The sequence below is a fragment of the Magallana gigas genome, chromosome 1, assembly GCF_963853765.1.
Source record: "Magallana gigas chromosome 1, xbMagGiga1.1, whole genome shotgun sequence".
NCBI classification, from domain to species: domain Eukaryota; kingdom Metazoa; phylum Mollusca; class Bivalvia; order Ostreida; family Ostreidae; genus Magallana; species Magallana gigas.
In genome coordinates this window covers 32,692,102-32,706,812 of record NC_088853.1, presented here as the reverse complement: position 1 = coordinate 32,706,812, position 14,711 = coordinate 32,692,102, and the positions used below count along the sequence as shown (strand labels likewise).

Below are 14,711 nucleotides of genomic sequence, written 5' to 3'. Positions count from 1 at the left end.
TCAACTAAAAAATCGGAAACTTATCAGTGTCATTTAGATGTTTTAAATAACTTATACTACTCGCTCTATGTATAATGACGATACATAAAAACATATTTGTGTTGCAAATCTATGTCATTTTCAAAACATAAAAAATTACCATTGCTTCCAAATATTTTACTCTCCAAATGTTCAATGATTTGAGCTTTGTAACTGTTAATCTATCTTACAAAAATGTATTGTATTAGTTTTTTTTAAGTTATTGAAACCTATCTAGAAACATGGCGAAATTATGAAAAAAAAGTACACAATTCAAATATGTAAAATAAGGCTACTTACGAGGGTGAATGGACGATGAAAAATCATGAAACTGTGAAGTCACTTTGTAGTCATTTGCTGTGTATTGTGGTCGAACTGCCAGTAGGTTCTGTAAGGTTCGTGTATATTGTGTGAAAAACAAACGTTTATATTTTCTGTCTTTTTTGGCATGATATTGAACAAAAATACTATGTTGCAAAATGTAAAATTTGTTAACTTTATGTATGTCACAATTTTCATGTTCATGGACTCAAGCAAATACGATTAGAATTTTTAAAAAGCAAAATAGTTTAAATGTATTTTGTAATTGTAAGTTTTTTTAAAATTATTCATTGAGCGAAAATTTATAAAATTTCATGGTTAAGATACAAAAGAAATTAATGATAAACTTTTTTCTTATTCTTATCATCCACTTTTTACTTTGTTTTTGATTTATGCTTTATACAAACCAACCTGAAACTCCTTTTTGAATGCTGAAACATTAGCTGGCTTATAACAGAGTTCATTCTGAAGTTTCTGAAGAAATGCTGCCGCACTCAAAACAGTTGGTGGTGCTTTAAACATCTCACGGAGGGTAAGGAATATAGTCTTGTATTGTTCCTTGTTGCAAATATACAATTTGTCAATGTTTTAAAGTTCAACATGGTATCATATATGAGCCCCCAAACTTAATATGAACGCCTGAAAATCATATTAACATGTATGGTTTACTCAGACTTTATCTGTTGTTTGTTTCAATATGAATAAATGCAAATTGATATAAAATCCCCAAAATCTATACAGATTTACAGAACATTTTATATAGTTGATTGTTTTATTGTCCATTATACTTATTTACTTCTTGAGGTGTGATGTAAAGCAGAGTACATTTTAAACCATTTTTTTTCCTTTTGCATAAATGCAATGCTGGTTTTATTAAATGACAATTTGATTCATTTTAAGGACAATTTTTTAAATATAACTTAGCATTTTATGTATATGATTTTTTTCTATCGAAAAAATCCCATAATTACATAGGTCTGGACCATATTCATCCGGTTTCTTCTCATTTTCTTGATATATTCAGCAATGTTGATTTTGCTGTGCGTTTTTCCTGCTTCAAACAATACATCTATTGCAATATAGGTTCCTGTTCTCCCTATTCCAGCACTGAAGTAATAAGTCATCAATTTCAGAACTGTCTAATCATGATTGTTAAAAATGTGTATTATATCGTTGCTTAACACTTGAGTGACCCCTTTTAATATAATCAAGAGTGTTTATACCTGTCAAATACAGATGAATGCCGTCTATTCTAATATATGGTATTAATGTTCTGAATAAAATTCAGTATAATAGGTTATACATACGGCAAGGCCATGTCTATATACCTGCAATGAACAAGGACAGGACCATTGTGGCTGTCAACTTTGGATCTCGTCACTTGATCATGAAAAAGTAAGAGACAAAGCGGTTCTGGTATTCCGTGATCCGGCCATGCGGTATAATGATACTGAGTAATTGTTCTACTGGCGCTTTTGCGCTAAAAACGAATTAAGAAATAATTTACGCAAAACTTGTTTGATGATGGTCATAGTTTTTAATGTTAGTTTATTTTATAATATGATTATCATAAAAATATCCAATAGAAGAAAGCGCATAGGAATATAACAACGACCCATTTAGGTTTTGTGACATTAGAATGACTTTTGATTTAGATAATCAAATGATAAGTAGTGCGTTTTCATTAAGTGATAATACAACGTTATCTTTAAACAATGTTATACCATCTTCTGCTGATGATTCTTACTTATTATTAAATTCATCTTTAATGCAAATAACTAATTATAAGAAACATGACTCTCAGTAGGTCGTTCTGAGATATATCTGCGTTTTAAGCCATTGTAGAGATATGCTTATTATTCAGATGGTTTATTTTATTTTCATGTTATGCATTTCAATGTAGTCGACATATATAAACAAAATGCGACAACAAAAAATATAAGCAGAAAACAATGAAAACCACAGAATTTTTTTTTTATGACACTTACCTTCTTATTGGTGACTTTAAGTTTCCGGATAACGTAAAACGCATATTGTTTCTCTTCAAAAGAGTGAACCGTGAAACTACCGCACTCTATAGATGTTTGTAAGTTAGGCCAATATTGGATGCATTTCCACTTTGGAATGACATAAATGACATATAAATGACAGATTAAACTTAACAATTTAAAAGACATTAAATATTACAATTTTTTTTGGCAAATCAAACAAAATGCACATAACAGACTAGTTTTCACCTTGTCGCCTTCCATGATATTTGTTAACATTACAACCTGCTCCACATGTTCTTGCCAAATCATCCACCAAAAGTCATCCACCGTGTTTTGTTTTGGTCCTGTAAAAATGCTTGATCATACACTAATATGCAATTTTGACATTTTATCATGGGTAGTGTGTTAACTTATGACATACACAGGCCCATTAGCCATATTTCTCAACTGAGCATCAACAGCAAGCAAGAGAAAATCATCTTTATGTAGTTATGGAAATATCTGGAAAAAGTTGTAAAAGCATCTTTAAAAATATTTTCAGACTTTCTAGAAAAGTCTTTGCTTAACATTAAGCCACTTTTAAACACGACGATTTCATAACCAATTCACATTTTGAACCTTGCAGTTGTTATGGCGATTCTAAAAACTGTTCATATTAATATATACCAACGTCAAACTTTGAATCCACTCTGTGGTTCAAGAATTGTACATAGAACAAGGTCTAAACAATTGAGAGCCATCAAACATCAAGATACCTGCATATTAGTAAAACCATGTATTACTACAATTTTGAGTGTTAGAAAGTACAAAAGTATAAACCTATGTAAAAATTTAATCCTCTTAACCCCCGCCCTATGTGGCCCCATCCTACACCAGGGGATCATGATTTGAACAAACTGAATCTACAATACCTAAGGATCTGTCCTTACAAAGTATATGTACAGCTTGCCTCACCAATTTGTTTTTCAAAAATATTTTTTTTTAAATCTGTATTCGAATGTAAAATGTCACCCCTACTTAAGCTCAACCACACCCAATGGATTAATAATTTGAAAAAAAAAACAAACTTGAGTTTACTCTACCTGAAGATGCTCCAAGACGAGTTACAAGACCGATTGTTTTTTGGGAAGATGGCCCAAACCTACCCCGGGGAATCATGATTGGAACAGACTTAAATCTACGCTACCTGAATATGCTTCCACACGTTACAGATTTTCTAGTCAATTGTATTTGAGAAGGCATTGTTTTATTTCTCTATACTTTCATATGTAAAAATTCAATCCCCATTGTAGTCAAACCCTATCCTATGATTTCATGATTTAAGCAAACATAAATATATTCTACCTGAGGAAGCTCCCATACAAGTTACATAAGAAAGTTTTTTGTTTAATTAAAAAAAAGGGGGTACGTTAACACTTTCCGATCGAATATATCATTTACTTTGACGTGAAAATCTACATTCATTTTGATCGTTATCAAGGAATGTATTGCAACGTGTAAACCACTTGATTCCATTACATAGATTATGTTGTATATACTAATGATACTGAATTTAGTATAATCATGATTGAGTATAAAAAACAGCAGTTTTAAAACTTTATAGAAGGTGAGTTTTTTTTTTTAAACGATGGTTTGGAAACTTTACTTGCTACGAGTAAACAAAAAACATGGGGATATTCATATGAATGTGAAAACAGCTTGGTATCATAGCATATTTTACGTGCAATTGAGACAGTATGTACCAGTTTTAATAAGATTTGGAAAAACCTACCTACCAATTGACCATATTCTGTGTAAATCAAACTTAAAATGTAAAATTGCGCAAAATTTCGATAACGGTGCGAAATGTTGTGAAAATATTTCAGCTTGAAGGGTCTGCGAGCTCCTACAAGGTGGCCATTTTTCTCCGAGTAACTGTATGCGTGGTAGAACACTTGTCCGTAAACTGAACACTATTCCGGTTCGTATCATGACTATTTTATATGATAGCAAGACAATCTACCCTGGCACTGTTTTTAGGAAATTACATGCTGTTGATGAGGCTCTTAATTAGGTGTCAGAGGGAAATAAACACTTGGATGTTGACAGACAATTACCAGCTCATTTGCAAGATGCAAATGCATAAGCAACACTAGCAATGAAGATAACCATGATATCGTGAAAGCAAAAGCTTTTTTTAAGTATACAGCTGTATCTTTAGGGACAAATGAAGATGCAGGCCGATCAGCCAAGGTCAGACGCACGATAAAAACTCGTGGCAATGATCTATTAAACATACACTTGGTTGACTGTAGTAGAGGCGGATCTACTACAGTCGACTTTGGCGTAAGTAAAGTCCTTAGTAAGTCAGAAAAGAAATATCTCGTCACCAGAAAGGAGCTTTTGGCTCTTTTCACTTTCATAAAGCATTTCAGACTTTCTTTTATGGTCACAAGTTCTCAGTTATAACAGATCACAGCTCGGCAAAATCACTACTTCAATTCAAAGACCCGAGGAGAAGTTAGCTCGTTGGATCAAGGTTAAATAGACATACTAGTGGAAATAAAGCATCGAGCTTGTTAACTTCACGGGAATGCATACGGACTCGGCCGATTATTACGTGGCAAATGCGTGTATTTAGATTACCTAAATAAGATGTGTCCGAAGGACATGACAGAATTATCGAGGACAAAATAAGAGAAATAATTTAAAAGATAAATCCAATGTAGGGACATAAAACTTGTTGAGTCTTTGTTGCAAAATAAGACGCGTCCAGAATATAGTTTTATATTCTCTGGGAGCTATGAAGTTGAGTCAATTATGGAGTGGAGTAGGCTTACACTTAAGGATAGTTTTCCATGCAGTATGTGGGGATTTGAAGACAGTAATATGACAGTAATATGACACCATATCAGAAAGTTGTCCTGTTATGCCAACGAAGACGTATCTTAGTGCAAATGCATGATGCAAAAATTTGTGCTCACTTCTGTGTCACAAAGACCCTAAATAAAATTAGGCAAAACTATTACTGGCCAGAGCTACATAGTGATGTAAGGACCTATATCTCTGTCATGATCAGGAAGACAAGGTAGCTCGGCAAGTTTCGGACTGAACCCGCAGAAAAAGAGATGTAAACATTACCATCTACCTCCGAAGAAGACTTAATTTGAGGAAAAGTGATTAGAAATAGAGCAGGGCCAATTCAAGTGTTTACATTTAAAAAAGGAACCAACTCGACGAATAGCGCGGAGTTAGGGAATCTAACTGTCAACCTTTATCTTGTCCTATCCACGAACATGGTAGATTAAGCTAGATTAAGCTAGATTAAGCTGTCAACGTTTTTTCTTTATGCGTTTGAGGAATAATATAACTTTTACTGAACAGCTTTAAAATGTCAAAATACAGATCAAGTTAATACTTTTGAAGCGTCTGGTCGACATATTTTCGAGAAAAATAACTTTCTGTATTCCAATTTTTTAATGTTCAGTTTAGTTATCGGGTTCCGTGTGTATTGAATAAAGAAGGAACGTATGTAGTCAGTAATAATGTCATTCATTAGTTGTACCATTCCTTTCATTGTTTCTAACAAACAAATTATTTCTGTAAAACAGTGTCATCCATTGTGTTATAAAAATCGACATGTTTTTGTTGTTGTATTTTTACAATCGGATTCGTTATCGGGTTTGTCTGTTGATTCGGGGTACAGAAGACGGTAAGAAATGAAATTATGCATAATAGTGCATTGTTTAAATAAATTCCTACTAGCAAATACCTAATGGACTTGGCGAAATTATAGGAGATAAAATAAAGAGTATTATATTTTACCTATATTTTATTTAATTTCTTTATCAAGTATGTAGTTTAAATTCCCTCTGTTCTTTCATCTCTGATTAAAGCATAACATCTCGTTTATAATAGTCTTGAAATAGATGTATACTTCGAAGCTTTCAAAGGACGATACAAACCGGTAGGTGACGTGTATTGCTTATGCAATACTCTCAGACTGCTTGTTTAATATAATTTTTCTTTTTGTTCACATTTTTGGTCCGTATGAATCATAAGAAAACCTGCCATTGTATGTGCCGAACTGATCGTATGTAAAGTGTCATCTATTGATCCCGTAGTGTTATATGCGCAGTCTTATTTATTACTAGATTTAGCTTTCAGGCCTAGTCCCGAAGGTGTCTGCATAAGCGGCTGTAAGAAACTTGGATTTCCATTTTCCGTCATTAAAAAGATCTGAAAATGAAACCTGAATAAAATTGTGTTGTTAATGTTTAGATGGAGATTTGCACAAATCGCTGACATTCTACTTCGATTATTTCATTACGCTGGAGCGTTTTTAATAAGAGAATTTTGTTCGGACATTTATAGTTCCAAGATATTGGACATGGAATTAGATTGTGTGCGCACATTAATAGCTGCATCGTATTGCACATGTATTTGGTAAAATGTGTGTGATTTTTCAGAATGATCATTCCTTAAATAAATTTACACTGACTAATAAATCAAACCGGAGGAGTTTCTCTCATTTATTGGTCACTTTACCTGATACATTTTTCTCCTGTGCTTTAACGACTATAAGAAAAAAAAATCAATTCAATTTTAATTCCATGTGGCTCCGGTGTCATTTTATTTATCATTTTCGTTTTATTTTTTGCCTTTAATTTTTTAGTTTTGTGTTATTCTGAATCATTGCTGCCATTTGAATTAAGAAAATGGTCCAAGTTTCTCAAAAGTTGTAGAAAAAAAATGATTCTAATCAGCATTATTTATTCAATGATGGAAGATAATAAAACTTGTGTTCCAAAACGATTATTTGACACTACATAGACCTTGGAATGGAAACAAAAAAATGAAAGTGAAATTAAGCCTTGTTGAAATAACTCTGTAAATTATTTCCGAAAAATTATTTTGAGGAACAAAATAAATGTTGAATAGCTAACAAACTGTACTTTCAATATGTTTATTGTATAAGATATATATTTAACACATTTTGCAAACTATCAACAAAGAGTCTGACCTGACCCAGAATTGGTGACTTCACTGCATGACGTCTTTAACTTATTGAATAGCGTAAAAATATCTTAATGAACATATATATGTACATTTATTTAAAGAAGATAGTTATCTTCTAAAATTATTTCAGATTTTGTAATTTTAGGACAATGATATGTCTGTTTACAAAACTTCAGAGTATAAATAATTGCTTAATGATCATCAAAACTTAACATCAAAACGAACGTTTTTATTCGGAGTAGTGTTTTGATTCTTTTAACATCGGTTTGATACAGATGAAACTGATGCCGCCATGGTAGCTTATCTAGTTTAGCCTTGTTTTTGCATACGCCTTAGAAATTTATTAGATGAATTTTCAACACTCGTTTTTATGCCAAGCAAATATAACCTGGGGTCCCAGACCAGGCCCAGCAAGTCTATGCATGGAAAAAATTCCTTTGTTATATGAGCAAACTTACTTATATTTAAGGTTTTCCGCTCTCGGCGGAAAACCTTACTATTATTCTGAAAAATTTTCAAATTTCTTATTATTTTTTTTTCTTCTAGACGCCAACTTTGATTCTTAATATCTCGCTCGTTTGTTCACCGATTGTTTTGAAATTTTCAGGACTGATAACATGCCGCGTGATGTTGTCGGTGCATATTTTAGTTGAGGAAAATCCCTATCCGGTTTTGAGAAATTACCCTTTTAGTAAAATTAAACGGCTTCTTTTGTCCAGGGGGTTTAGCTTTAACGATGACTGGCAGAGTCTCAAAGATGGCCTGGTTTTGAAGCTTATACATTGAATTTGTGCGAGATATATTTTATTTATTATTTAAATGCAAATAAAATGGGTGGTATAGATGTTAAAACAAAGGTAAGAAAAAAAATCAAAAAAATTCGCATATTTTCCGTGTTAGTTTTCTACCTGATAAAAATTTGTTATAACATGTATTTTAAAAGTTCTTGGTCTTAGCCAGACCTTTCATTCGGTATACCGAAAAAGGGGCTGGCCCTTATAATTAGGGAGTTAGAGGCGTCCAAAGTTTCTTGTCAATAACTTAAAAAAGAATAGATATTTCTGATGCATTATTGAAGCAAAGTTGTAAAGAAATTAATTTTGAATCCTTCTATAGTATTCAATTTAATGTTTTCGTAATTTATAGTCAGTATTTGCAGAAACAATTGTTGTCAGTTCGGTTCATTTTTGTGGGGGTGCGCACGTTTATGAGGTTATGAAAGGGCTTCTTGTAATGTACTAACTGATACATGTAGCGGGCAAAAATAATTCCACATAAAATTCCCAAATGTTTTTATACATATGTACATTTTCATTTCATATAGATAAACCTCTTTGACCTTATTTTTGTTGTTTGTTTCATAACTGTGCCCCTGTCTTTATTTAGATGCATTACGAGACTCAGGTAACCGATCGATAGGAGAGTCGCTAGCTGTATTCAGGCCGTCGCCTAGACGACAGTGCATGTGCTTGTAGAGCTGGACGTACACGATTAACGCCCCACTGTGTTACTGTAACAGAGACATTTTGAATTGTTTCAGTACTGGGAGATGTGTTAATAAAATGGTTCCAATGCATGGTAATTAAACTCAACTTTTCTACAATACGTATACACGGCCGTCATATAAAGCACAATGTGTATTACTGACATGACAATTTAAACGAACGCGGGATTGCTCCCGATAGAACAATTCTTTTAAAGCAAAAAAAAAAAACTGATTTGCGATGGATATAATATAATTATCATCGTGGAGATGATTTTAAAAAGTGAACTTAATATTCGTATACGATAATATTTGAATCCAAAGCCGCTAGTTTTAAGTTACGGTTATTAGGGATATTAATTATGACTTGCCCCGCGTTTCAGGTTTTTTTACTTCGAAGCATCTACAAACGAAAATACCAAACAACCTTCAGCAGCAACTTATAAATTGTTTATTCCATACACAATTCTAAAGAGGTAATTAAATAAATTTTATAAATGCATTATACTTGTATTCGCTATCTTCCATGGAAAAAAGTCGCATGGAAAAAATGTTGTTCAATGTTCATCAAATACGCTGTAGCCTTATCAATCGAAAATAATTAACAAACTGTATATTGATAGATTGACATATCAACAAACATTCAGACCCGCATTATGTTTTCTTACAAGTTCTATAAAACGTAGACTCAATGACTGAATTCTTTACCGTTTTCCGTCTGGGTTATTTTGAATCACGTGTGTACGTTATGTGTAGCCATATAGATGAACACTTTAAGTGTTTAAATTTTAAAAGAAATTGTGTACATGCAGAGCATTGCAATGCTAGGACAATAAAATTCCAACAATGTACATGTATATGGTGAGGCCGGTCAGACTGATACCGGTTCTGCTTGTTCTATAAATAGCGAATGTAAGACGAAGTATTTGGGTGTTATATTTTAAACAAATATAAGTATTGCTTTCTTAAAAGCTTGCATTACTCAACAAAGTATTTTATTGTGATCATTCTTAGTTACCTTAGCTGCATATATGTACCGCTCTGTTTCTATCCCGGAAAAATTGACTACCATCCGAAATTTTTCATACAAGGTCTACAGACTTGCAGCTAACATTACCTTTAAAAATACATTTTAGAATTTGCCGCTGTTTATAAATTCATTAAAAAGACGCGCAGAATCAAGTGGTTATATGACGTTTGATATGGGATTTATGACGTCTATTTATATTGTTTTCATTAAAATTAGTTCATTATTTCAAGCTTGTGGGTGGAATGAAATCAGTTTCACATGTTATATGACATAAAGATGTCCTCTCCCCACTTTTTCTCGAAGCAACTATTTTTATAAAATTTACATAAAAAATTGAATTATCATGGAGTTGTCCCCCCCCCCCCCCCCCCAATTGTGGTAGCATGTAAAACAAATGGTATGAAATCACGAAATTATGAGTGAAATTTTGAAAATTTTGGAAAATTCAATTTTGTTTTCTTTTTTTGCTTGTCAAGATTTGTTGGATGAGTTTGCCCCCCCCCCCCACTTTCAAAAACTATGCTACGTGCTTGGAAATTACTCATTTCTTTATTCCCCTCTTTAATAATCAAAACAAACTAACAAACATAACCGATCCAGATAAATATAATTACATGTATCAAAAATAAACTTAAAAAACAAACTACACATTCATCCTTCACCCACAATATTGCCTTTTCGATATTTGTCATCGTTGTAGACCCGTGTAACAATCTGTTAAGAAGGTGCTTGCACGAAAAAGAACCCCCTGCTGATCTACATTTTCATTAACGCGTACAAAGAAAAAATATATATTTTGATTTATTTTTGAATTTCTTTTGATGTAAAAAAAAACAGAGAAGAAATTGGTTCTCAGTCTCTCTTTATGCCTGTTTGTTAGCGGTTAATCCAAGTTCATTTTGAATATCCTTTTGTAATTTAAAAAATGCAATGTAAATTTTTTTCATGCAATATTTCGGATAAAGCAATGAAGAGTTGTTTCTTGAAATTTTATTAGACCATAAAATTGTAAAATGCTAACATTGAAAACTGTGCCCGATTTCTTTCTTTTTTTTTAAAGGTAAAACTTTATTGATTTAAAAAATGATTCTTTGAGACAAACAAATTGACATAATCAATAAGAGTTTGAAAATCTCTAACTGCAGGTCTGTAGCTTTTAGTCAGAAAAAGAATCGGATGGACGACCTAGGACACAGATCGTCCATCCGAATTTCTTGAAAATTGCCATTATTTTCGTACGCGGACGCAATACTCACCGAGACTAAATGGTTCGTATCTTAAGTTTTAAGTTTTAACTGCTTTGAAAGGTAATATTGGTTTTCTGATAATTATGAACATGAATAATTAAATAAAAATGGTTAAAATTACAGTAAAATTACCGGCATCGGTCTTCTCCGTGCGCGGATCTAGAAGGGGAAGGGTTCCAGACCCCCCCCCCCCCCCAGCGAAATTTCTTTCAATTACGTGTACATTATAAACTTACCAAATATGCCTCGGACATCCCTTGGCAAACTCAAATAACCCCCTGACTTTTCAACCCCCACCCCGGAAAAATTTTCTGATCCGCGCATGTTCCCCCTCCTCGAAATACAAAATTATTCTTCAAAACCCCTTGTAAAATTTCCAGGATCTCCGCATATATACTAATAGATTCATTGGCGCTTGCGTTCGATAAAAATGCGTGTAAAACGTTTGCCAGTGGTCTTTTTACCATCGTACAGGGCATAACCACAGTCCCACTCTGTGAATAAAATGCGCCGAATCAAACTAGAGACAACGTGTTAAGATCTGTATTTGCTTATAAACATGTAGTGTCATCGTGCAAAATGCAATGTTCAATTATAATTTTTTTTTTACTTTACTTGTAAAATTCAACATCTGTTTCGTAATTTTTTCTCACTGTTTATTTCTTACATGTACATAGCTACTTTTTTTATTTAGTGATTGACACTTTTCAGACTTTATATGTGATTTCAAAGAGACAGAGTGTCATGTCTCAAGGACTGTTTATCTCTTAAAACAACATTGTGCAATTATCATATTTTCATTTCTTGGACATCAAAGACTCATTGAGTTTATTAAATTATTTTTTATATTTGTGAACCTTTCACTCAGCTTACTTATATCATTACCTGTTAATTGCAATTTATACTCATTGTTAAGATTCTTATAAATAGTTATGTACAATTGTCAATGCGCAGTCTGGAATACGGCGGCCACCCCGGCCACGTCCGACTCTCCCAGAGTCTTGAGTCCGGAGGCCACTTCTGGCCATACCCGACTTGTTTGTAACATGTCTGTCTGTTAAATTGTTATAATGTTACCATCGTTGAGTCTCGTCCAATAATGTGAAATCCTGCATCAATTGCCTGTTTATTTCTCTGGAACTGTATACTGGTTGACCTTCGGGAATACGGCAAACCTACCCTTCGTTTTAGCTTACGGCCCACAGCATGCCCTAACCTTTTACCTTATACACTTTACGCCAACATTCCCTCACCCGGTTCGTACTGCACACGACCGATGCAGATCCAGACGAATTCTCTATCACCGTAAAATCTACGCGGTCACAGAAATATGATACTTTGTTTCTCAGTGTTTACACATCTAATATTGTACGATGGTCAGCTATCAATTTTTTGTAATACGTCACAAGTATGACGCAGCTACGACGGAAAACCTAATCGTTGCTTGCAACGAGCTCGTCTCTAGTTAGATATATATTCTTATAAATTAATGCAAGGAGCCGCTGCACGCTCATAACACTGATAGTCATTAATTGAAAACCTGCATGATCGTCAGTGCGTTAGTGTATGATGCTAATTATTATATCTTTAAAAATAACTATGTTTTCGTAAACCTTTATCCACTATCCTATTGTACAGGTTTAATCAATTGCAGGAATATCCGTCGTATGTTATATCGCTGCATATTTTTTTTAATCGCCGATGACACATTCTATTATGTGGGGTAGATTTTATCAATCATTCTGTGAGCAAAATGGAAGGTTTCGGTTTGTTTAAATATAGATAAACGAAAACATGTTAATATTAGGCTGACATTTACTGAGATAAGAACAAAATGCTATACTTGTGCGTATGTATGTAAAGGTGTGGAGGGTTGGGATCAGCAATGTGAGTTGAGATGAATCTGTGCCATTCAGTCAACTGAAATGTGACTGAATGCAAGTCACGGCATCAAATACAAATTTATACTATTTAAAATAAATAAAATTAAAATTATTATAAAGAACAATGTCCCAATTTCTTCACTTTATTGATATTTTGACCTTTTTGCACTGATAAAACGCTTTCTTTTTTTATCCATTAACGATTCAACATGTAAAGAAATTATTTAAAAGTATCCAACTCTTTTTTTTCAATTTATAATAAACTTGTCAAAAACCTCAAAAATTTCAGAAAAAAAAAAATAAAAGTATGAGTCTATAATGTATAATTTGAGATATAGCATGAAATAAGCTAATTTTAGGCAAAAATTGGGATTAATTTTTCCTTGACTTTAAGGAAATGTAAGTTGAATTTGCAAACATGTGCCGATAGAAACATTGAAAAAATTGGAATATTTTTAAAGAGTCACAAATAAATTCTATTGTATATATTTTTTCGAAAGACGACTTAGTCGCAACAAATATTACTTACAACTCTGTTTTCTTAGACACATGATCACATTACTAACAAACTGTAACGTGATAAAATTCCATTTTGTTAATAAATGGTCTTAACATTTTGTGTTATCAATTCATACTTTAAAGTGTTGACAAAGTTTAAATTATATTAAAGAAAATGTCATTTTTAAGATTACAAAGACATACTATATATTATGCAAGTTTTCATATTTTCGATATTAGTTCAGTTGTATGTATATTTTCCGTATTCTTTAAAACACAGCCGTGCAGCCTTCCTTATTTTGCAGTTAAACGCAAATTATATGTTTGTTTAATGCGTTATCGCGAATGACTATTTACATTGGATTGATTATAGTCTGTATAGCTGAATAACGAGTACATACATTTGATAATTTGATAATAAATGATAACATTGTCGATGTTATATGAACGTAAATTCATGTGATGTTTGTTCAGTGGAAAATCAATACAGCTCGTACGAGGTAAGATTCAGTTTAACAAGGAACATATACGCATTTTAGTTAAATGAACCAAAAGCAATGCTATAGATCGAATCACAATCAGCTTAAACAGAAGTATCATTCAGAAAACAATATTGCTGAATGTAAGCTTTTAGTGCATATTTAAAACGGAATATCAAAAGGTTTGTCCACTGATTTTTTTAAACAAATGTTTACCCCGTGAAAACTAATATTTTAATAAAACATGAATTGAAATGTAAAAATAGAAATGAATTTTAAACCTGTTTTTTCTCAAAGGAACAGTATGGTTATTAAAATGGTGAAAATAACCGGTATGGGGAGGGGTGAATGCGAAGAGGGTACCCCAATTGTATATGTCTCCTTCTACAATGTTTGAGATTAGTTGTTCTTATGAAGATTGTACATTACATATATCGCCGATGTTCCTATTACTTGGATTTTTATTTTTTGGTAGTTGGTGAAATAGTTATACCAGCTGTTAAACTAGGTCATCTTTTGTATGCATAACATTGTGATAAGGATACCCCTATTTCACGGATAACGTCTCATACCATTGTTGCTGTTTTTGCAAGAAATGTTTCAAACAACTTAAAATACTATGGAAATATGTCCCTTTTTGAGTTAAATTATCTTAACCCTTCTCCTTATAACTGTTATCTATGGTTGAAAATCATTTTGTTTGGCAAAAGTAAATCTTAAGCCTATTTGAAATATATTTTCCGTTTCTGAAGGTTCATGTGAG

General features: G+C 32.7%; 1 protein-coding gene across 1 annotated transcript; it reads right to left on the bottom strand.

The window, feature by feature from the left end:
- Positions 1 to 310: 310 nt before the first annotated feature.
- Positions 311 to 2,715, bottom strand: LOC136275844 (tyrosine-protein phosphatase non-receptor type 6-like). The gene is made up of 6 exons (XM_066085914.1): positions 2,577 to 2,715; positions 2,328 to 2,456; positions 1,668 to 1,819; positions 1,311 to 1,446; positions 751 to 897; positions 311 to 406 (listed from the first exon to the last, which is right to left on the bottom strand). The coding sequence occupies exons 1-6, from the start codon at positions 2,637 to 2,639 to the stop codon at positions 311 to 313; spliced, it is 723 nt and encodes a 240-aa protein (XP_065941986.1). The 5' UTR covers positions 2,640 to 2,715.
- Between the last annotated feature and the right edge of the window lie 11,996 nt (positions 2,716 to 14,711).

Excerpts from the sequence above, each read along its gene's own strand:
- LOC136275844 (XM_066085914.1), bottom strand. The coding sequence starts at position 2,639 with ATGATTTGGCAAGAACATGTGGAGCAGGTTGTAATGTTAACAAATATC. Across the intron at positions 898-1,310 it reads TGAATATGGTCCAGACCTAT|GAACAATACAAGACTATATT; the intron begins GTAATTATGGGA and ends ATTTGCAACAAG. Across the intron at positions 407-750 it reads CATTCAAAAAGGAGTTTCAG|AACCTACTGGCAGTTCGACC; the intron begins GTTGGTTTGTAT and ends CGAACCTTACAG.